The sequence below is a fragment of the Schistocerca cancellata genome, chromosome 4 (assembly GCF_023864275.1).
Source record: "Schistocerca cancellata isolate TAMUIC-IGC-003103 chromosome 4, iqSchCanc2.1, whole genome shotgun sequence".
NCBI lineage: Eukaryota > Metazoa > Arthropoda > Insecta > Orthoptera > Acrididae > Schistocerca > Schistocerca cancellata.
Genome location: NC_064629.1, coordinates 197,186,975 through 197,212,028, shown reverse-complemented (window position 1 = coordinate 197,212,028; position 25,054 = coordinate 197,186,975). Strand labels below are relative to the sequence as shown.

At 44.7% G+C, this 25,054-nt stretch overlaps 2 protein-coding genes across 4 annotated transcripts in view; both read left to right on the top strand.

Annotated features, from left to right (window-relative positions):
• The window catches only part of LOC126183335 (uncharacterized protein K02A2.6-like), a 242,393-nt gene that overhangs the window by 96,872 nt on the left and 120,467 nt on the right, over positions 1-25,054 (top strand). The gene's annotated exons all lie outside the window — the stretch shown is intronic.
• Positions 1-25,054, top strand: part of LOC126183337 (retinol dehydrogenase 13-like) — a 76,633-nt gene that overhangs the window by 51,361 nt on the left and 218 nt on the right. Inside the window, exons 3-4 of the mRNA XM_049925202.1 lie at positions 17,399-17,602; positions 23,620-23,778. Of these exons, the coding sequence (XP_049781159.1) occupies positions 17,399-17,602; positions 23,620-23,778 (363 nt within the window). The remainder of the gene's footprint in view (positions 1-17,398; positions 17,603-23,619; positions 23,779-25,054) is intronic.

Here is a 25,054-nt window from a genome sequence, read left to right as displayed (position 1 = left end):
TTGGCAGAAAAAGGACTAATACTGTGCTGGGGAGGAAGGATCTCATGACAGGAAACTCAGACCAATGTCAATTACATAGCAAAGGTTATACAATTTATTTATAAAATTCAGTCCACAGGGGTTGAATCGCTATTTTATTTAGTGGTAAAAGCTCATCATTATCTGCTGTTTCGGAAGGTGTATGTCTTGTAAAATACATCGAAAAGAAGGAAGTAAGTAGATCGCTCCGTTCCTCGATCGCACAAGCAATACCGTCACGAAATCGACGTCAATATAGCTCTCCACGCATAATTACACTGTTAAAAACCTTTTGATAGCGTCTTAGCACCGACCGCAGGGCAGAGATGCCGGAAGTGGCGCCCGCCGGGACACTGCGTACCCACGTGCCAGCGCCTCACGTTCTACCATGCACCGATCTCTGACAGGCCGCACTGTGCACACTCGAACTCCACGACGCCGTAGGCCGCCACGCTGCCAGTCGTCTCGTGGTATTAGCATACACTAAATGGCAACGTTTTTTGTGACTGTTCAGCAGCTAGGTCACCCACACAGCTGTTGTCCCCTTTGTTCACAGCATCATCCTTTGATACCCCAAGAGTCTAGTTCTTGTTGTAGAGCCTGCACAGTCACCTACAAAACACACACCTTCAATACCACATCAGTGGAAGCAGCTACTCTTATGTTCTCGCCCTGTTGTGCAGATATTGATTGACTTAGTTCACAATACCACCAGCAAAGGACACTGGGAGAAGCAACCCTCCAAACCCTCCTCCCTCCAATTCCCTCCTCTCCTTCCCATGATCACACCATCAGGTGGTGCCAACTCTTGATACGGGTGGCGGCATCTCTTTGATACTGATACCTGGTAAATTCCTCCTGAAACATATGACCTCTTTCTCTCTCTCTCTCTCTCTCTCTCTCTCTCTCTCTCTCTCTCTCTCTCTCTCTCGCTCTCACTCTTTCTCCCTCAGGTGGCCACTTCCTGCCTAGCGAGAGTCGGTCTTGTGCCACACTAACCACTCGTTTGGTATGAACAAAGCAGTGGATACTTTGTAAATCCCCAGCTGTGAATGTCTTCGAAATATTCCATCACTCTGTCAGACTGATTGACTAATTAATTAAATAAATCGATACTCTTTGTGTGTGGGCAGTTTTTCTATGCATACTATTGGTGGATGATACGATTGGTATACACTACTGGACATTAAAATTGCTACATCACGAAGATGACGTGCTACAGACGTGAAATTCAACCGACAGGAAGAAGATGCTGTGATATGCAAATGATTAGCTTCACAGAGCATTCACACGAGGCTGGCGCCGGTGGCGACACCTAAGACGTGCTGATATGAGGAAAGTTTCCAACCGATTTCTCATACACAAACAGCAGTTGACCGGCGTTGCCTGGTGAAACGTTGTTGTGATATCCCGTGTAAGGAGGAGAAATGCGTACCATCACGTTTCCGACTTTGATAAAAGGTCGGGTTGTAGACTATCGCGATTGCGGTTTATCGTATCGCTACATTGCTGCTCGAGTTGGTTGAGATCCAATGACTGTTAGCAGAATATGGAATCGGTGGGTTTAGGAGGGTAATACGGAATGCCGTGCTGGATCCCAACGGCCTCGTATCACTAGCAGTCGAGATGACAGGCACCTTATCCGCATGGCTATAACGGCTCGTGGAACCACGTCTCGATCCTCGAGTCAACAGATGGGGACGTCTGCAAGACAACAACCATCTGCACGAACCGTTCGAAGACGTTTGCAGCAGCATGGACTATCAGCTCGGTGACTATGGCTGCGGTTACCCTTGACGCAGCATCACAGACAGGAGCACCTGCGGTGGTGTACTCAACAACGAACCTGGGTGCACGAATGGCAAAACGTCATTTTTTCGGATGAATCCAGGGTCTGTTTACAGCATCATGATGGTCCCATCCGTGTTTGGCGACATCGCGGTGAACGCACGTTGGAAGCGTGTTTTCGTCATCGCCATACTGGCGTATCACCCGGCGTGATGGTATGGGGTGCCATTGGTTACACGCCTCGGTCACCTTTTATTCGTCGCGGTCACCTCTTGTTCGCATTGACGGCACTTTGAACAGTGGACGTTACATTTCAGATGTGTTACGACCCGTGGCCCTACCTTTCATTCGATCCCTGCGAAACCCTACATTTCAGCAGAATAATACACGATCGCATGTTGCAGGTCCTGTACGGGCCTTTCTGGATACAGAAAATGTTCGACTGCTGTCCTGGCCAGCACATTCTCCAAATCTCTCACCAATTGAAAACGTCTGGTCAATGGTGGCCGAGCAACTGGCTCGTCACAGTACGCCAGTCACTACTCTTGATGAACTGTGGTATCGAGTTGAAGCGGCATGGGCAGCTGTACCTGTACACGCCATCCAAGCTCTGTTTGACTAAATGCCCAGGCGTATCAATGCCGTTATTACGGCCAGAGGTGGTTGTTCTGGGTACTGATTTCTCAGTATCTATGCACCCAAATTGCATGAAAATGCAATCACATGTCAGTTCCAGTATAATATATTTGTGCAATGAATACCCGTTTATCATCTGCATTTCTTCTTGGTATAGCCATTTTAATGGCCAGTAGTGTATTTGGTGGTATTTGATGCCGCAACTGCCTAGTTTCCAGACCCTTCTGGATTTTTTCCCTTGTCCCCAAATGGCGGATACTGACACAGTTAGGTCATTTGGTAGGAAGTCCAGTACATTGGAGGTAGCTGAGAATTTCTGATGTCAGCTCAGTTGCATGCGCAAGCTATACCCTTAAACAATCTGCACAGGGGCTGCATTAATGTGTGTCCTCGCAGTACCACTATTGGGAACAATAAATTGATCAATCGGGAATTTGATATTGCGCACAGGAGTTTCAAAGAACTATGTAATCGACAAGTTGGTTCTCGCCACTACACCATGATGAAGAAGGAGGTGAAAAGTGTCTACCACGTGATAGGATAGTAACAACAACAATACCACCGCAAGACTGAGTCCACTGTACTGTACTGGGAAGCAGTAAACATCACAAATTTAAACCATGTTCTGTTCTTTAGTATAGCTGTCACGGTTAGTTGCCTGCGCTCACTGGAACGCTCATATATCCCACATATTCACGTCGCGATGTCGACATGCAGCACCCCAGGCTAGGGGTCATGTATCACTAGTTGATTCCTACCGATCACACAAATTCACGATTGCAAAGCACGCGCCATTCGCCAACTGCCATGTGGCCAAACACACGCCAACTAGGAGAGACCCACATCTGCACCGGCTATTCCGGCAGCTGCACATACATCCTCCAGCATCCACATGCCCAGCCTATCGAAGGATCAGACTAGAGAGAATCTGTCACCAAGCAGTCAACCAAACAATTTAGGTGGAGGGAATAATCGTCCAGCGCAAACACCCATCATATTGTACCTTCGCACACAACACACACATCCACTTCTGTCTCCGCTCTACTAGCATATTGGCTAGTTCACTATTGAGCTATTCATATGGCGCCGCGAAGACTACTGCCAAGACTTGTCACCGCAGCTCTGTGCAAGGGCCAATTAGCTGGACAGCCAGAACTTTTCCTTCTACCTGCCACATGCGACAGCGTTAGCTCGAGAAGTCAATTCCTTCTAGCTACCGACTACCTCTGCTAAGCGCTCCACACGCCAAACGGTGTCGTCGTGGAAAGCCAGCCACATTTTTATCGCTGTGATTACAGTTAAAAATTACGACTGCAGCCCCAATTTGGTGACGTTTGACAATGAGTGAAGCATCAGAAATACCTCCTCCGGACGGCTGTAACTATGGAAACATCAATATCTATATCCTTCTTATGACAGGACACAACTTTTCACGTAAAATCTTTCATCCCCCTTACGGCTATCGACGCGCTGAAATCGCAATTTTCCATATCAGATCCATACCTGCCTTACGAATGGATACAGTCATTTTCTTTCCACATTTTGTAACACTGAGGACAGTACCATTACACCGCAACACATACTTTATAAGTTGCTGATCACAGCGACTCTATCACACATCACCTACTAAGTATAATACTTCACCAATAACTGAATGCTGGTGGCGCCAAACAATACTGCGCGAAAATTCCGGGATGGAGAGACATGCTCCATCAATTTCTGTTGTGCGTGGTACTAGTGTGTCTTAGGAAGAGAAATTGTAATCATATTATAAGCGACCAGCTATTAAAAACACGATTGCAACGAATATGCGACTGCCGCTCTGCATAAAAGGCGCTCTTTGTTCTACAGGTACACACAAGCCACATTAAAAACTATATATGCCTCATAAATCGAGGCATGGTATTGCTTCCGAATGAAGTGGTCTTCCACAGAAATACCACAACATTGAATATAGACGATGATCGCTGGGGTGTGTATTAACAGACAAATGTGTGGATGTACGTCTCCAGCGGTGTAAGCTCGCAATAAAATCACCCTTCTCACCGAATGTAGAAAGTGATTCGGCTAAGGAACCCGGTACTAAGCCGATATTTGCAACTCCTCATGCCTCTGCTAGGTATTTCTCAAGCTAACAAACAGTATTTGCAGCGCATTCTACACTGAAGAAACTGGTATAGACATGCGTATTCAAATACAGGGATTGTAAAGAGGCAGAATCCGGAGCTGCGGCAGGCAACGCCTGTATAAGACAACAAGTGTCTGGCGCAGTTGTTAGATCGCTTTCTGCTGCTACACTGGCAAGTGATCAAGATTTAAGTGATTTTGAACGTGGTGTTATAGTCCGCGCACGAGCGATGGGACACACATCTCTGAGGTAGCGATGAATTGGGGATTTTCCCCTATGACCGTTTCAAAAGTGTACCGTGAATATCAGGAATCCAGTAAAACATCAGATCTCCAACATCGCTGGGGCCGGAGAAAGATCCTGCAAGAATGGAACCAATGACTACTGAAGAGAATCGTTGTATGTGAGAGAAGTGCAACCATTCTGCAAATTGCTCCAGATTTCAGTGCTGGGCCATCAACAAGAGTCGGCGTGCAAATCATTCAACGAAACATCACCGATATGGGATTTTGGAGCTGAAGGGCCATTCGTGTACCCTTGATGACTGCACCACACAAAGCTTTATGACTCGCTTGGGCCCGTCAACACCGGCATTGGACTGTTGATGACTGGAAACATGTTGCCTGGTCGGATGAGTCTCGTTTCAAATTGTATCGAGCAGACGGATGTGTATGGGTATAGATACAAACTCATGAATCCATGAACACTGCATGTCAGCAGAGGACTGTTCAAGCTGGTGGAGGCTCTGTAATGGTGTGGAGCTTGTGTACTCGGTGTAATATGGGACCCTCGATACGTCTAGATACGACTCTGACAGGTGACACATTCGTAAGCATCCCCTCGTACTTTAACGGATTTATGGAGAGCTCTGCAGGATTTATGGTATCAGTTCCCTCCAGCACTACTTCAGACGTTAGTCTACTCCATGCCACGTCGTGTTGCGGCACTTCTGCGTGCTCACGTGGGCCCTACATGATATTAGGCAGGTGTACCAGTTTCTTTGTCTCTTGAATGTATCCGATGCCTTGTAGACAGTGTCACATATGTTCTGCGACATATCCATGAGGTTATAGACGAGGGAGGATTATGGTTGATTGAGAATGATCACATACAGTAGATAGTGTGCTATGTGAGGAATCATTTAATAAAAACAATGCTACGTTGAAGTCTTAAAAATGTACAAAATCCTATGACCAATACACTGGCTTTTCAGATGTGTAGCGTTACGTTTTGTGACGGAAATGCCGTCTACGATCTGGAATCAAGTCTCTCCATTCAACCACACACTTACGCTGGTTTCTACGGAGATGTCTTTCAATTGTTACAGCCACTGGTAAATCATGTTTGTGGCACTCTCATATCTCGAAATAAGTCACCTTTTTCGAACCGACTTGCTAAGGATGATGTTTGATGTTTGGTTGGTGGGGCGCTCAACTGCGTGGTTATCAGCGCCCGTACAATTCTCCAATCTTTGCTCAGTCCAATTTCGCCACTTTCCTGGATGATGATGAAATGATGAGGACAACACAAACACCCAGTCATCTCGAGGCAGGTGAAAATCCCTGACCCCGCCGGGAATCGAACCCGGGACCCCGTGCTCGGGAAGCGAGAACGCTACCGCGAGACCACGAGCGGCGGACGACTTGCTAAGGACTCCATACAGCAAAACTCTAGTGTGTTTTTAGACAGTCTCCCTGGATCTTGTTACTGTTCCTTAGTTTCTGTCCCACCGTCCCTGTCCCTGCAACTTTGTCCATGTGATTGTTCCAGTATAAGTCGGAACTGAATGGATGTCCGAGAGTGCTTAATCTGCTACCTACTGCATTATATGGAGAAACAGGGTGAATTCAGATAAAACAGGACGGTGTTTTGACCACTCGGTAGAAATGGGAACATTTGTCACAGCTCTGCCAGTCGTGTACAAAGTGTAAGAGCAGCGCCAAACGAAGCTTTCACCTGCAACATGAGGCAGTAGAAGAGATGCACAAGCAGTTATGGTGGCGTTCCTTACCACGAAAATTAGGAAGACTTCACATCATACAGGCACTAGATGAAAAACGAAGATTTCGCTACTGTATTGCGGTGCGTTTCCAAACTACATGCAGATACTGCAGTCCAAGGAGAACTGAGTCTCTTAGGGTGCATTCACATCTGTCACCCAGATATATCTCTTTCTTTCTCCCCTTGTTATTTTGTACCATCGAACAGAGAAAAACTACAGACTATATACTACCAAACTTTTAAGCTCCATACCATGCTAACGTCACCTGGTCGAGAACTCGATGAGATTTTATTGTGTCTCTTTCTTCCGATATATCGAAAACAAATGCAGTCCACGTGTCAGCATCGACCATATGTTGTGATCCAATTAAACATACAGCTAATGATTCATTGGAGCAGGTGGAGAGTGATCAAAGTCGCTCCCACAGACCTGTGTAAAGTTTGATAACCTGTATGGAAGAAGACCATATCCCAACGACTAGCATTCACAATAGAGGATTCTTGTGTCATAGCTTCGTAAGCAGATTTATACATTATTTATTCGCTGTCACACAGAAAAGCAATATATGGCAACGGGTATGAACAGCGCCACACTTTTTTTACCACACAGGGTGGTAGGAAAAAACCAAGACAGAGGCGATATTTCTTATTGACAAAAGGTGTTGCAACATATGACAACTGGAAGAGGTAATCAATACACTGCTTTCGAACGAGCATAATACGTGTTTCACACTGGCACAATCGACTGACGCCAGTGATTGCACATATTACATTTTTTACGTCTTCAATGTAGCGTTGCATTTTTTTTACTGACTCCTCACATAGCACACCATCTACTGCATGTGATCATTCTCAATCAACCATCATCCTCCTTTGCCTATAACCATGTGGATATATTGCAGAACCTCTGTGACACTGTCTACGAGGCATCAAGATTGAATGCATTACAAATACTATTTGGCCGCCTGGTCACCTCTTCCACACAGCTTCGGGGACAAGTCCTGGGCAGCAGCCTTTACAATGCCCGCTGAATAGCTGAATAATGAGCGAGCCAGTACACTGGCTGAGCGGCAATGGAATTGGATGAGTGTATTGCATGAGAAGATTCAGTAAGAAAGTTGTTTGCGCCGGACAATTATTCCCTCCATCTAAATTGTTTGGTTGACTGCTTGGTGGCAGTTTCTCTCCGACCTCTGATCATTCAGTACGCCGGGCATGTGGATGCCAGGGGATGGGTGTGCAGCTGCCTGCATGGCCGGTGCAGATGTGGGTCTCTCCTGGTTGGCGTGTGTTTGGCCACCTGGCAGTTGGCGAATGGCGGGTGCTTTGCAATCGTGAATTTGTGTGATCAGAAGGAATCAACTAGTGATACATGACCCCTAGCCTAGAGTGCTGCATGTCGACGTTGGGACATGAATATGTGGGATATATGAGCGTTCCAGTGATCTCAGACAACTAACCATGACTGCTATACTAAAGAACAGAACATGGTTTAAATGTGTGATGTTTACTGCTTCTCAGTGCAGTTCAGTAGACTCTGTCTTGCGGTGGTATTGTTGTTGTAACTATCCTATCACGTGGTAGACCCTTTCCACCTCCTTCTTCATCATGGTGTAGTGGCGAGAACCAACTTATCGATTATATAGTGCTTTGAAATTCCTATCGCAATAGCAAATTCCCGATTGATCAATTTATTGTCCCCAATAGTGGTACTGCGAGGACACATATCAATGCAGCCTCTCTGCAGATTGTTTAAGGGTATAACATGCAACTGAGCTGACATCAGAAATTCTCAGCTACCTCCAATGTAATGGACCTCCTACCAAATGACCTAACTGTGTCAGTATCCGCCATTTGGAGGCAAGGGAAAAAATCCAGAAGAGTTTGGAAACGGGGCAGTTGCAGGATCAAATCCCACCCAATATACCAATCGTATCATCCATCAATAGGATGCATAGAAAAACTGCCCACACACAAAGAGTATCGATTTAATTAATAAATTAGTAAATCAGTGTGACAGAGTGAGGGAATATTTCGAAGACATTCACAGCTGGGGATTTACATGGTGTCCACTGCTTTGTTCAGGACAAACGAGTAGTTAGTGTGCCACATGACAGACATACTTCTCTAGGCAGGAAGTGGCCATCTGAGATCTGAGATCTGAGAGAGAGAGAGAGAGAGAGAGAGAGATCATATATTTCAGGAGAAATTTTCCAGGTATCAGTATCAAAGAGATGCTGCTACCTGTATCAAGAGTTGCCACCATCTGATGGTTTGTCCAACTGGAGGTAGCCAGAGGGGTCAGGGGTAGGAGATGAGGGAATTGGAGGGAGGAGGAGTTGGAGGGTTGCTTCTCCCAGCGTCCTCTGCTGGTCATATTGTGAACTAACTCATTCAGTATCTGCACAGCAGGGCGAGCTAGTAGAGCAGCTGCTTCCTCTGACCTGGTATGGAAGTTGTGTATTTCTGAGCAGATTGTGTAGGTGCTGCAATAGATGTGTCAGAGGACGCTGCCACGAACAAAGGGGTCCATGGCTGTGGGGGTGACCTGCCTGTCATCTGGTCACAAAAAAGAAAGGATCACAGTATTCAGAGACACTGTGGTCTGCTGATTTGTACAGGATGATCGAAATTTCCTCCAAGAAGTGGCATGTGATGGGAAGTAGGCACTTGGGATGTGGTAATACCACGGTATGGCTGCCAGTGCGGCAGCTAACAGCAGTTCCGGGGCCCAAGCGTATGTAATGCTGTCTCTCAGAGAATGGTGTGTGGTAACATGTGAGGCATCTGGCACGTCGGTGTGCAATGTCCTATCAGGCACCACTCCTGGCATCTCTGCCCAGCGGTCAGTGTGAAGACGCTATCAAAAGATTTTCAACAGTATAGTTACGTGCAATGAGTTATGTTGACATCGATTTTGTGATGGTATTCCTCCTGCAGTCTGAAAAAAGTTATCTATTTTATTACTGCTTTTCAATGTATTTTACAAGAGATGCATCTTCTCAAACAGCAGAGAACGATGAGCTTTTTCCACCAAATAAAAGGAAGCTCCTTCTCCTGTGAATTCAATTTCATAAATAAACAGTATGTCCTTTGCTATGTAATTGACACTGATCTGAATTTCCTGTCATGAAATCCTTCCTCTCCAGTAGAGACTGAGACCCTTTACTACCAATATCCGGGTGGAGGAGGGGTGGAGGGCTGGGGGATTTACCAGAGGGGAGGAGGTAATTAATTTATCGATGTAATTAATGTTGTGTCTAGACAAGACAGTCTAGACACAAGGCGGAGATACCGAAAGGGCACGCGTCAACTCACGCCGACTGGCGTGAATTCTGGAACAGGATACGTAATTAATGCTATAATGAAAAGTACGTAGCTAAGTTAATACTTAACTTTTAATTCCATCATTGTGGTACATCGCTCTTGGTTATACAAGTGAGACTCTCTCCAGATATGGTTAATGGCGCCTTGCTAGGTCGTAGTCATGGACTTAGCTGAAGGCTATTCTAACTGTCTCTCGGCAAATGAGAGAAAGGCTTCGTCAGTGTAGTCGCTAGCAAAGTCGTCGTACAACTGGGGCGAGTGCTAGTACGTCTTTCTAGACCTGCCATGTGCTGGCGCTAGGTCTGCAATTACTGACAGTGGCGACACGCGGGTCCGACATGTAGTAATGGACCGCGGCCGATTTAAAGCTACCACCTAGCAAGTGTGGTGTCTGGCGGTGACACCACAATTAATTCGTCAATTAAAAAAGTGTGTTTGTACCGACGAGGGGACTTCCCAGAGTGGTGGGGGAGGTGAAGGGAGAGAGGTAGTGTTGGGAAGCTTTCACAGAAGGACGAATTATCCCCAGGTGGTCGTAAATCAACCTTCAGGGGTGATAAACCAATTAACAGAACAGTAGGTTAAGAGGAGGGTCCAGTGGGTCATAAATCAGTCAAGTATCCGCCTGAATGTATGCACCCTGCACTAAGAAATTCTTTCAGAACCCTCATACCCCCCCACTCCCTCTAACGCATTCATCGAAACCTATAGATTTACTACCTATATACATAATTAAGTTTGAATGGAACCTTCAGAGCGATTTTGATACCAGTTAATTTTCCCTAAGTTAGCTGCCACCTGGAGCAATTTTTGACTAAATTTTCACACACAAAACAAACCTCGATTTGATGGGTAACTGGAACTGCTTTTTGCAGGCTACCTGCAGTCAGCTGAAGCGTTTATTAATGTAATCTGAAAATGGTAGGGGAGAGTGTTGTACTCTGGAACAATTTTCTGACTTTTGCCTCTAGCCAGCCCTCTAATAGAAGTTTAAAATGTTTTCTTATTCCATTTTGAAATGATAACGTTAACTTTGGTGTGCTGTAGTCTTTTTATGAAATTTCAAAACGTCGCTCCAGAAAAGTAAGGTTTTTCCAAATGTGAAAAACTGTTCCAATGTCTAACATGGTTATGTACCTAGGAACAAATATTATATTGGAATTTAAAATTGTTGAATTCGAGAAATTATTGTCATTACCACATTTGATACTCTGTTAGAGTGTTCCTCTTCTACACATTAGTAAGTGAAATCATATTAAGAAGAAGTATTATCAAAAACCAGTTACAAGTTAAAAACGTTTTTGAATAGATATTATTGGCAACTAATACAAATTTCCTTTTTAAAGACAGCAATAAATCTTAAGACATTAAGAAACTCAGTTCATTTGCAAATGTAACATGTTCTATGGTAGAAGACTTCCTTCCTTTTCAAGGTACAAAGTAACGCATTACTGACGAGGAATGACTTCACCATCCACATGTTATGTAAGTTGTTTTAAAAATACACAAAAGTTTACTCACTATAAGACTCAGTAAAGAATTATCTGTACACTCCACATAGCTAAAATGTATTATACAGCAATTACTTTTGAATGCATTATGGGAGTGACAGTGATCAATGCATTGCAAATATTTACTATTAAAAACTGTCTTGATCACGATTTATTTATTAAGGTGACCGGTTTCGACCACTACTGTGGTCATCTTCAGACCTACAAGTCTTATACAAAGCCTTAATTAGAGGGCTACATACATTAAAGAAAATACATAAAACTATAAAGCTATAAAACGATGAATTACCATTGAGTAGAAACCTCTTTCTGCTCGAAACCAGTGCACGTCTTACTATAAATAATGGAGGCTCCGCCCACTTCTAACGGCATGATGTCATTACTAACCAATATTTGGTCAACATCTTGATGGATACAATCATTCTGAGGGTTGCATTTCTAACAATTAAAAATATTACATACTGAGCCAAAAGGACTACTGCTAAATACACTCCTGGAAATTGAAATAAGAACACCGTGAATTCATTGCCCCAGGAAGGGGAAACTTTATTGACACATTCCTGGGGTCAGATACATCACATGATCACACTGACAGAACCACAGGCACATAGACACAGGCAACAGAGCATGCACAATGTCGGCACTAGTACAGTGTATATCCACCTTTCGCAGCAATGCAGGCTGCTATTCTCCCATGGAGACGATCGTAGAGATGCTGGATGTAGTCCTGTGGAACGGCTTGCCATGCCATTTCCACCTGGCGCCTCAGTTGGACCAGCGTTCGTGCTGGACGTGCAGACCGCGTGAGACGACGCTTCATCTAGTCCCAAACATGCTCAATGGGGGACAGATCCGGAGATCTTGCTGGCCAGGGTAGTTGACTTACACCTTCTAGAGCACGTTGGGTGGCACGGGATACATGCGGACGTGCATTGTCCTGTTGGAACAGCAAGTTCCCTTGCCGGTCTAGGAATGGTAGAATGATGGGTTCGATGACGCTTTGGATGTACCGTGCACTATTCAGTGTCCCCTCGACGATCACCAGTGGTGTACGGCTAGTGTAGGAGATCGCTCCCCACACCATGATGCCGGGTGTTGGCCCTGTGTGCCTCGGTCGTATGCAGTCCTGATTTTGGCGCTCACCTGCACGGCGCCAAACACGCATACGACCATCATTGGCACCAAGGCAGAAGCGACTCTCATCGCTGAAGACGACACGTCTCCATTCGTCCCTCCATTCACGCCTGTCGCGACACCACTGGAGGCGGGCTGCACGATGTTGGGGCGTGAGCGGAAGACGGCCTAACAGTGTGCGGGACCGTAGCCCAGCTTCATGGAGACGGTTACGAATGGTCCTCGCCGATACCCCAGGAGCAACAGTGTCCCTAATTTGCTGGGAAGTGGCGGTGCGGTCCCCTACGGCACTGCGTAGGATCCTACGGTCTTGGCGTGCATCCGTGCGTCGCTGCGGTCCGGTCCCAGGTCGACGGGCACGTGCACCTTCCGCCGACCACTGGAGACAACATCGATGTACTGTGGAGACCTCACGCCCCACGTGTTGAGCAATTCGGCGGTACGTCCACCCGGCCTCCCGCATGCCCACTAAACGCCCTCGCTCAAAGTCCGTCAACTGCACATACGGTTCACGTGCACGCTGTCGCGGCATGCTACCAGTGTTAAAGACTGCGATGGAGCTCCGTATGCCACGGCAAACTGGCTGACACTGACGGCGGCGGTGCACAAATGCTGCGCAGCTAGCGCCATTCGACGGCCAACACCGCGGTTCCTGGTGTGTCCGCTGTGCCGTGCGTGTGATCATTGCTTGTACAGCCCTCTCGCAGTGTCCGGAGCAAGTATGGTGGGCCTAACACACCGGTGTCAATGTGTTCTTTTTTCCATTTCCAGGAGTGTACTTTAGAAGAAATTGAAATCTGTTCACTTCACAAAAGTAATCCATTATCTGTTTTAAACGAACAACTTCAAATCAAAGACAAACATTTCTCTGAGCTTTTCGATGATCTGCTTTAGAATGTTACTCTTCTGTTCTTCGTTTTTTTAAATTATTAAGACTTGTAAGAAATATTTTATCTTCACTTTGTAATTTTATCCCACCAAGCATTATTTTATGACTGACTATCTGTTTTAGAATGTTTGCTTATATGCTTTTAGACTGCATATCGCTAATTCACATCCGTTTATTTTTGACACTACGGCTCATAGTATTATAATTTTAAATTCCTTCCATTTTCATTATTTTTATTTGTTTATAAGACTGGCATACGACATAAGGAATAGCAATGTTTTTTAAAAATTGTCACATGTAATTTAAAATAAATAAATAAATAGATGCAATCTACATACGAACTTCATAGACAATATTTCATAAATATGGACAACTACTTCGTACCGTATTTGTGCAGCATGTAGTATACATGTCAGCTAAAGATTATTGCAGCCTACTCATTAAAAATCGTTTCAATAAAGATATGTTGCTGCTCAATAATGCCTCGTCGGACGCGACAGTCTTCGCCATTCCACTTTCGCAACAACTTCGTTAGAAAGAAGCCTGCTGCTACATCTTTGCACTGGCATTTATCCTCACCATGGCAACCACTAGTTTGCCTATCGATTTTACAACAACTTCAGTGGAAAGAAGCCTGCTGCCTCATCTTTGGAACGGCGTCCAGCTTCACCATGGCAACCAGTGGTTACAAATGGTTCACTAACAGGCCTTGAGAGGGCAACCCATGTACTGCCAAACCATAGTTAATTTATCCTACATATTTAAATATTTTAACCCTTCTTAATTGACAATAGCTGTTTAATAAGCTACGTTTAGTGTGTGTTTATTTTTATTTCTTGACAATGTTCTTTTAACTAAGAAATTTTACATTGTTATTCGACTTATAACTCATTGGTTAGTAATCACATCATGCCGTTAGAAGTGGGCGGAGCCTCCGTTATATACAGTAAGACCTGCACTGGTTTCTCCACTAGTGATTTTCCAGCAGAAAGACGTTCCTACTCAATGGTAATTCATCACTTTATAGCTTTATAACTTTATGTATTTTCTTTAATGTATGTAGCCCTCTAATTAAAGCTTTGTATACGACTTGTAGGTCTGAAGATGACCACAGTAATGGTCGAAACCGGTCACGTCAATAAATAAATGGACAGTGTAGTTCATATATCGATTTTTGACCTGCTTGTATAGCATAACGCGCAGCGCGCTAGCTTGTGAGTGAGAGAAGAACGCCAGAACAAGATCGAATCCGAGCGGCGGATTAACGAAAGTGGACTGATACAACAGCAAACCTGAGTTTTGTGTTTTTGCAGCTTCACAGGCTCATTCAAGAAACTGCTGCTCTGGTCTCTATATTCCGCCTCCGAGAATGTGATACAAACAGTTAAAATACGTTAAAACACAAAAAAACGTTACACGATTCACGGAGAGTTGGCGACATGATGACTTCCCTCTCTTGGGGTTACCTTGACGACATTGATGTCACGAAGGACATCCGGCCACGCAGTTAAATCCACACAGTAATGCACGTTATAAATACGTGTGTTTCACATATCCTAAATCACTGGACAGATTTCACGAAACTTGGTACACATCTTACTTAATCTCTGAAAAGAAATACTGTGGGAGTAAGAACCAGCAATCTCCTATTGGGGTAATGGTGATAACTTGGAGAGAGAAGGGTGGAGGAGGAGTGGACAGAGAGAGGGAGATGAAGAAATGGATAAAGAAAGGGAAGAGAAGGAGATGGACAAATTAAGGGGAGAGGAGCAGATAGACATAGAAAGGAAAGAGATGGGCAGAGAGAGAAGGGAAGAGGTAATGGATAGAGAGAGGGGAGAGGAGAAGATGGAAAAACTGAAGGGTGAAGAGGAAATGAACAGAGGGAGGGGAAGGAGGAGATGGAATTAGCGAGGCAAGGAGGATTGGTTGGTTGGTTGATTTAGGGGAAGGGACTAAACAGCAAGGTCATCGACCCCATCAGATGAGGAAAAGATGCGGAAGGCAATCGACTATGCTCTTTCAATGGAACCATCACGGCATTTGCCTGATTTAGGGAAATTACAGATACCCTAAATCAGCATGACTGGACGTGGTTTTGAACCGTCGTCCAGTGTGCTAACCACTCCGTTACCTCCCTCGGTGGCAAGGAGGAGATGGACTTAGAGGGCGAGGAGGAGATAGAGGAGAAAGGAGATGGACTTAGAGGGCGAGGGGGAGATAGGGCGATAGAGGAGGGAGGAGGAGATGGGCTAATAGAAGACTGGAAGAAATACATACCCTGGTGACACCAGGCAGTCAGCTAGTAATAAAACAGAATTTGTGAAATGCTGGAGGAGGAGGAGATTAGTGTTTAACGTCCCGTCGACAACGAGGTCATTAGAGACGGAGCACAAGCTCGGATTAGGGAAGGATGGGGAAGGAAATCGGCCGTGCCCTTTCGAAGGAACCAGCCCGGCATTTGCCTGAAGTGATCTAGGGAAATCACGGAAAACCTAAATCAGGATGGCCGGACGCGGGATTGAACCGTCGTCCTCCCGAATGCGAGTCCAGTGTGCTAACCACTGCGCCACCTCGCTCGGTGCGAAATGCTGGAAAAGAGAACCCTGTACAAGACGGAATGAGCGCTAGGGGAAAGAAGAAGCATCTACATATCTACATCTACATACATACTCCGCAATCCACCATACGGTGCGTGGCGGAGGGTACCTCGTATCACAACTAGCATCTTCTCTCCCTGTTCCATTCCCAAAGAGAACGACGGAAAAATGACTGCCTATATGCCTCTGTACGAGCCCTAATCTCTCTTATCTTATCTTTGTGGTCTTTCCGCGAAATGTAAGTTGACGGCAGTAAAATTGTACTGCAGTCAGTCTCAAATGCTGGTTCTCTAAATTTCCTCAGTAGCGATTCACGAAAAGAACGCCTTCTTTCCTGTAGAGACTCCCACCCGAGTTCCTGAAGCATTTCCGTAATACTCGCGTGATGATCAAACCTACCAGTAACAAATCTAGCAGCCCGCCTCTGAACTGCTTCTATGTCCTCCCTCAATCCGACCTCATAGGGATCCCAAACGCTCGAGCAGTACTCAGGAATAGGTCGTATTAGTGTTTTATAAGCAGTCTCCTTTACAGATGAACCACATCTTCCCAAAATTCTGCCAATGAACCGAAGACGACTATCCGCCTTCCCCAAAACTGCAATTACATGCTTGTCCCACTTCATATAGCTCTGCAATGTTACGCCCAAATATTTAATCGACGTGACTGTGTCAAGCGCTACACTACTAATGGAGTATTCAAACATTACAGGATTAATTCTCCTATTCATCTGCATTAATTTACATTTATCTATATTTAGAGTTAGCTGCCGTTCTTTGCACCAATCACAAATCCTGTCCAAGTCATCTTGTATCCTCCTACAGTCACTCAACGACGACACCTTCCCGTACACCACAGCATCATCAGCAAACAACCGCACATTGCTATCCACCCTATCCAAAAGATCATTTATGTAGATAGAAAACAACAGCGGACCTACCACACTTCCCTGGGGCACTCCAGATGATACCCTCACCTCCGATGAACACTCACCATCGAGGACAACGTACTGGGTTCTATTACTTAAGAAGTCTTCGAGCCACTCACATACTTGGAAACCAATCCCATATGCTCGTACCTTAGTTAGGAGTCTGCAATGGGGCACCGAGTCAAACGCTTTCCGGAAGTCAAGGAATATGGCATCCGTCTGATACACTTCATCCATGGTTCGCAAGATATCATGTGAAAAAAGAGCGAGTTGCGTTTCGCAGGAGCGATGCTTTCTAAAGCCGTGCTGATGCATGGACAGCAACTTCTCTGTCTCAAGGAAATTCATTATATTCGCACTGAGAATATGTTCGGGAATCCTGCAACAAACCGATGTTAAGGATACACATATTGACCGGTACATTGTTTCTGGTTGCAGGAGCGACAGTTGTGCTGGCGTGCCGAGACGAGCAGAAGGCGGAGGCGGCGGCGACAGAGCTGCGGAGGCGGCTGCAGAGCTACCAGGGAGCCGGAGAGGTGCGCGTCCAGAGGCTGGACCTCTCGTCGCTGACCTCGGTGCGAGACTGCGCGCGCCGCCTGCTCGACCAGCACCCCAACATACACCTGCTCATCAACAACGCGGGTAAGGCAAACAGTCCACCGAAAAACATTGCGAATCGATTTTGAACAGCGAGGATAAGCTGTGGGATGAGATTCCTATGAGGATAAGAAACACTTGCCAGAAGTGTATGGTTTCCATGCTGGGGGGCTATTTTATGCATCTATTCCTGCCAGTGGCATTCATCGCCCTGAAACGTAGACGGATAGAGTTAGTTAAGCCCCATGTTGAACCCTAGTGACGGTCCTTCCTATAAATACACCTAGGAACATTGAAAATAGCAGACCAAGATGGGAGCATTCGATCAAATTGAAATTTATTAGAAGTAATGATATGGATGAGAGATTCACATGATCCCAAAATGAAGACAAATGAGCAAACAAGTAGACAAATACAATGTATCATCAGTAATGCATTAGACCACCTTTTGCTGCAATGCATGCTGCAACACGGTCCAGTATCGAGACGATTAGACGTCCGATGTTATTCTGAGGCAGACTGGCCCACAAATCCTGAACAGCCACCTCCAGTGACATGGGGGAGTCTGGTGTTTCACCTGGTCCCACACATGTCCTATAGGGGTCGAGTTCGGGGAGCAGTACTGCTGTACATAATATTTTAAGTCTTCAGCAACTCGAGCTGTATGTGGATAAGCGTTATCTAGCTGGAAAAGTACCCCTTGTAGACCATGCAGGAGAGGTCCCACATGGATCAAAATATGAACTTAATTCTCGCCCCTAAAATGTTTCAAGTACCACAATTAGAGTGGAGTGACAACCGTAGGCTATGGGCTCCGAGACCATTACGCTACCTGTGAGGATGGTGCGGCGTGCGGCAGCATGGGAGGGACAGTACCGTTCACCAGGCTGCCTCCACACCTCTATGCAGTTAACATCTGTCCACACCATGAATTAGGATTCATCAACATGACGTTTTGCCAATCTGTGGCAGCCCACTTTGTTCTGGCTTGGCACTACTGTAGACGGAGTCGCCAATGTCTCATTGTTAACGGCGGTACACAACAAGGCTGCCCGGATCGAAACTTTGCATGCACAAAGAATCTGGAAGTGGACTGTGAAACATCTGGCACCCATACATCTGCTTGTATTGTGGATCGAGTCACTATAGAATCCCTGATCGCTTGCCGCACGAACGTTCAGTCATCCCTCCTTGTCGTCTTCCTGGCCGTTCCATACACAGTACATCGCACGTGGATGCCATATCGTGTCCACTGCGTCCAGCATTGTCTGACGGAGCACTCCTAACAATCGACGTGGCGAGCCACATGGCTTATCGACCAGCTTGCGGATTTCATGTCGATCATCATGCGCCTCTCAAACTGGCTTAACTGTGCGTAATGTCATCTAACACATTTACCTGTCATTCTGCACCTACGAACTTCCTCCTCAAGTCGGGATATGATCGTCACATACAGGGTAGTCGGAAATTCCCGTTACAAACTTTTAGGACTTGTAGTGGGCAGTGAGTACGTAATATTTTGAAGAGGAACACATGTCCGGAAACGTGCCGTTTTCGTGCTACAGCCGTTTGAAAACATGTTTTCTAGGTAGGTTTGCAACAGGATATTACAGTGGTGGGTGCTTACGTCAGATCGGCTGATGTCATTTGACATCCTATCCTACCTCACTGATCTGGTTGAGCCTCATTCACGCGTCTGTCAGTGTTGGGGCAACACGGTTGAGTGCAGGTTTGCAGAAAACACTGACATGACCTACCTGAATGGCGAAACTCACGGCAAGAGAAGAGCTGCTCGTCGCCTTTATCAAGATAGTTCTCCACAACTTCAGACTACATGGCGTACCACTTTCGCCACAGTCACGCAGCGGTTTCGAGAAAGGGTATCTTCACCAGCAGCAGGCGTGACTGTGGCGCTCCAGGGAGACCCCACACGCCCGAACTGAAAGAGGCGATAGTGCATCACGTTGATGAAAATCCGTCAACAAGTGCACGAGCAGTCTCATTGTCTATTAATGAGTGGAACTGTAAAACAAGTGATTTACTGGATCACGCCCAGTCAACTACTTGTAAAAATGGTCGCATTAGCAACACGCTTTCAATTGGTTGTAGCACGGAAATGGTACATATCTGAACATGAGTTCCTGTTCAAAATATTATGTACTCTCTCCCCACTACAAGTCCTAGAAGTTTGTAGCGGGGGCTTCCGACCACCCTGTATATGACTCGTTCGCTAATCACCGTATAAATAGGGTGTCCTGCCATATTGTAGCGCCACAGCAGGGTCTGTGAGCATGAGCATTGGCACCAAACTTCGATCATTTGAGTATCGGATCTCAGTGAACCTATTTGCGACGTTTCGTGTTTGTATCTCTCTTCCCTTTGGGTGCGCGACGTTCAGTGTTCTTGAGTGTAGATCAATAAGCATAGAAGTGTTTTTAAGTAACTGTCAATTATATGTTAGTTAAGTGATATGAATTTTCCCAGATTTTCAACTGTACGATCTTGTCTGACTGGCACAATACTTCGTTTAGTACCTTGCCGACATTATCAGGTGCTACTGATGAACTGCGCTATCGCGGGAGTTGCCACCTCTCGTCCAGCCGGTCGTGATGCGTCATGTCGTCTGCGACCAGGTCCTGAGCCCGTTCATCCCAGAAATGTGTGAAATGCTACCAAACGATGCCTTCAAAGAAAGTTATGTACACTGTATTTTGAGAAAGAAATGTGTACTGCTGGTCTATTTTAAGCAAAGAGGTACAACAATAATTTCAATAGTGCCTCGCAGACCATTGAAACATCTACAAAAACCAATTGAGAGAAATGGTGTTTCATGCCAAGTTCGGCATCATTTTCCTTCCTGACAACACTAGTCCACACACCGGGAGCTATTTGATCATCCTAAGTACACCTTTGATACCATCACAGCGTTTGTCAGTCTATGGGGAATTTTAACTCACCCTACTAAAGTTCGCAGATGGCTGAATTCTACGAAGAGCGTATTACAATAACTACCTTCTGTATGATGCCTGACTTTTTCAAGACAGCTCTACCAAACCTATAGTTCGATAATTTTGGTACAGCACACAAATGGCGTAATAAATGGCAGGATTTCCGGTAGTATTGGTAGGAAAAGAAACATAAATAAATGTGTGAGAGAGGAACTGTAAGCCGATGACTTCTCTTTGTCTTTTGTTTGTTTTGCAATCATAACTCATGTCGCTCAGAGTTAGTTCATTGTGTATTTTATACCCTTACGAAATATAAAATGCATTCCAAGAGTAATAAAAATAAGTTCACCGTGTAACTTCTGCGCTTTTGAGTAAGCAGCTACGTTTCATCCAAGTACAGTTTGTGTGCACAGACATAAAAAATATACTTATTGTTGTTATTTAGTTCTCAATAGAACATTCCTCACCATGATCGAAGGCTACAGTTTCCTGTTTTTACTGATGAGTCCGAAAGTTGTACATGAATACCAGGACGTGTTTTATATAAGCTCGATGAAGTACTGAAGCGATGTTTGATAAGTTTTGTTTTGTTTTTCCTTTAAATTTTGCCATTTTGTTTGAGAAAATTGCGTTGTCTATTACTATACGATAAAACTGTATTTTTTTTAAATTTGTAATACAACATCCCTCTGTTCTGCGTTACAATTCGACAATTTGCGAATTAAACCTGAATTAAACATCGACTTTCAATTTTACTGCAAATACCGTTTACTTTTATGTAAAAGACAGGAGGATAATTACGCTGAACTAAAATTTTCGTAGGTCACACGGCCTTTCATATACCACTCAGTTTTTAAACGGTTCACCGATTCCGATTTCTTGGGGAATTTAGTAAGATAGTGATCGTACACGCACACAAAGGGATCGAAATGAGGTAACGCCCGACAGGTATGCAATATACCTAGGGTACAGGTAACATGGGGACGATCGTAACTCAGCGAGGCTACTACGTGAACTACCGTAGCCTACTTATAATAGTTTGTGGTAGCCTACGGTAATTTTACAGCTCTGGTCAAGACTTTCCCCATTAGATGTGTCAGATACCAGGACTTTGTGGAACCAAAGACAGTTGCAACATCAGCTGAATTCCTCATTCCCTTACGACTGCTTTTAATGTGAACAAATTCAGGACATTAGATACTGTAGTCTGAGAACAGAATGACGCATGATTAAAGCGCAACTTGTTGTTTCGTTTGCTGTGTTGCCTTGGAATGTTGTGTTCCCCGGAATAACACTGCTGGATGCAGCCTGTGACCGCTTCAGGGAGAGATACATAACACCTGGAAACTTATGGAAATGACGAAAGAGAAAGCTCGATAAACTAGAATTAAATTAAAAAGAACTGCATACACAAGGAGTTATCGTATGAAATCGTTCGTCTCAAAGTCGTCCTGGATACCTACAGATATCATTTTTGGGCTTTTGGTTTTCTGATGATCATTTCCATAGTACATCGAAACTCATCACATCATGAGGGTGGGCAGTAGACATCCTCTGGCAGACACATTTTCGTCATCAAGGGTTTCTCTCTTTCTATACATCAGAACGCAACAGATTCCTTCCTGTCGACACAACAAGAAGAAATTCTCAGGGGAACGACACATTTCTTCTCTCAGCTGGTCAATAAACATTTGTAAGGTATAGTTACAACTGCATTCAGGGGCCCACATGGTATAATTAACATACAGTATCTATCTGATCAGATCAAACGCTTTGAGATTTCTAGTCTGTGATTTTAATCTCCTTTAATTAAAAAAAAAACAAATTAATAACACATTTGTCTGTTTTAATGTATGTGATTCCCTATCAGTTTTTTCCTTCGTATAATCTGTTCACAGCTACATGAATTCGATCTTTGATGGTTTATCTCCAGTGATCTGCGGCCCAACAATAATTTAAAAAAAGGAATGTATAACAAATTACTGGCGCTTAGAATGGTGCTTTCGAAATAAGTGCAACGTACTTAACGGCCTAGGTGGGACTAACAGAAATACCCACTATGTAACAGATTGTTCAGCATGTTGCTAAGAACAAGATAGAATACACAATTGGCGTGCAGCGTCAACACTGCAGTATATAGAAGTTGCCTAGTTTCATTAGAAAATTACTTTGAGAAGCAGATTAGTGTTGTAACCTCAATTTATATGTGTTAAAGTGTAGCATTAGTTTCTACTTTCTTGTAGTTCTTCACTTTATTCCAGTGTATTCCAGTGTATTGTATGACAAAATAGTTCATGGAAGTATTGCCAGCTCTTGGTATCCAAAGGGCCCAATATTTGGGCGATGGACTCTGTCACCATCGTCAGGTATACTTAGCCTTATTCTTTCTCTCTTAAGAGTACTTGATGATGGAGACAAAACAGCCACAGCCAAAACCGTGAATTACTGCACTTTTTACTTACTAACTAAATAGAAGTTATTTTCAGAACTGCCCTCATATTACTTCGTTATTGTAGTGGAATGTTCCATGATCATGTTGCAGTCGTCTTAAGGAGTAACAATTAATAATAAGAAACAGGAATACATTTAATTGTATTCAAATCAGTCACATACTTTAATTAGTGCATATTCGCTAGCTTGGCTACAAGATTACATCGAATACATAAAATTATGCAGACAACAGTGGCACTGTGATATTGCCAGATTTCTCAGTTGAGCATTGTCGAAAGAAAGAATGAGGCATGATGACAGGTGCTAATGCCTGGACAAGATCCACGAGAAAGACATGCCATGGCACAGCACATGACACTACAGGTCTTAAGAGTGCCAGCAGCCGTCTCCGGTGGGGATCAAGTAACTATTTCATATGAGTTTAATAATTCCTAACTGCTCATCTAAGTGGGTGGAAGCACTCAATAGCACACGACAAAGTTAAGAATTTTAGCAGGTGCCTTTCCATTGACATATTGACTGCCACTGGCCCTGCACGGAACCAGACATTCGCGAAATATGGCAGACAAGGCGACTAGTGTGACGTCACACGTTTGTTGTGGGGCCCGTATTACTCGTGGTCCCCGCACCAGGAGTCGTGATGGCGTGAGTGCTGTGTTTCAGGCGTCATGGCGTGTCCACACAGCCTGACGGAGGACGGCTTCGAGATGCAGCTGGGCGTCAACCACCTGGGCCACTTCCTCTTCACCTGCCTGCTGCTGCCCAGGCTGCGCGCCTCTGCTCCTGCTAGGATCGTCGTCGTCTCTTCCCTAGCTCATCGCAGTACGTATAATAAAATCTTAGTTTTCTTCTCTAATTTTCGTATTTGCCAGAGCCATTCACAAAGTAAGGGGCGATCAAAAAGTTCCCGTTCGAAGGTCGTACGGTCCACCCAACGTCAACATTGAAGCAAACATACCACCGTCGCTCCAGGTTGAAGATACCCGTTTCGTAAAACACCGTGTCCTGGTGCGTGAAGAAGTCCGTAACTGCCCGATGCTCATCCTTGTCCGACAGGAATCGTCGACCCTTCAAGGCCTTTTATTAAGGGACTGAAGGCGTGATAATCGCATTGGAAGAGATCAGGACCTTAGGATGGTGAACTTTCTTCATTCTTCGATGGATGTCTACCGCCGTTTGTCCTTTGGCAGCTGAGAAACGAATAACAGCATATTGGCCGCGTTTCCGCATGTACCGCACGCACGTCGGAAAGACGACTGCCACACTTATCCCTTGTATGCATGTCGGTGCTTATGAACACACATCGTACCTGCGCTACATTGCACACACGCTGCAGCAACGTCCTCGATCGGAAACCTGTTGATCGTTCCTTACACATATAAAAAATTCTCATTCTGTGCTTGATAATAATGATATTTTATACTCCCTGGGACATAATGGTGACCTCTCGCCGTGGTATGGGAAGAGTCAGTTTTAGAACTGTACTATATATCCTGCATGCGCGTACTGCAGGAAGCAGACAATTCACATGATTTCTTATGTTCTGATTTTTTATTTTTTTTTACATGCATACGGTGGTTTATATTGAACTACAATGATCGAAAAAAAATCCCAACAAGAAGAAGGAGTTGGTAGGCGTGTTTCTCCAACCGAAATATGACGTCTATTCAAAATTTCGCGCCACTAGCGTAAGACTGGCGTTAGTAGCGCCGCTATGAGGATGCAGATGAAGTTTGCTTGAAATACGCTCTGTAACTGAAAAAAGTTATCACTACCGTAAATGTTTGCACTGAATTAATAGTAACATAAAATTGCAACATCTCAACAGCCGTATGTCGATATTATGCGATTGAATCTGGTTTCAAATAAAGTATGCGACCTTCAATAAAAATTTGAATGGCCACAAGGCAACGCAATACTTTTGCATTTTTGCTGGTCTCTAATAGAGATGAACTACCATTCTTTTAGTATTTTGAAACCTGGAAACGTTGCCATAACTGAAAATAAGTTATTCACGCTGCCCCTAAACATATTACATACACAAGGAACTCTTACAGAACTTATGAGAGTATTCTATCAAATCTTGATAACAACTTAC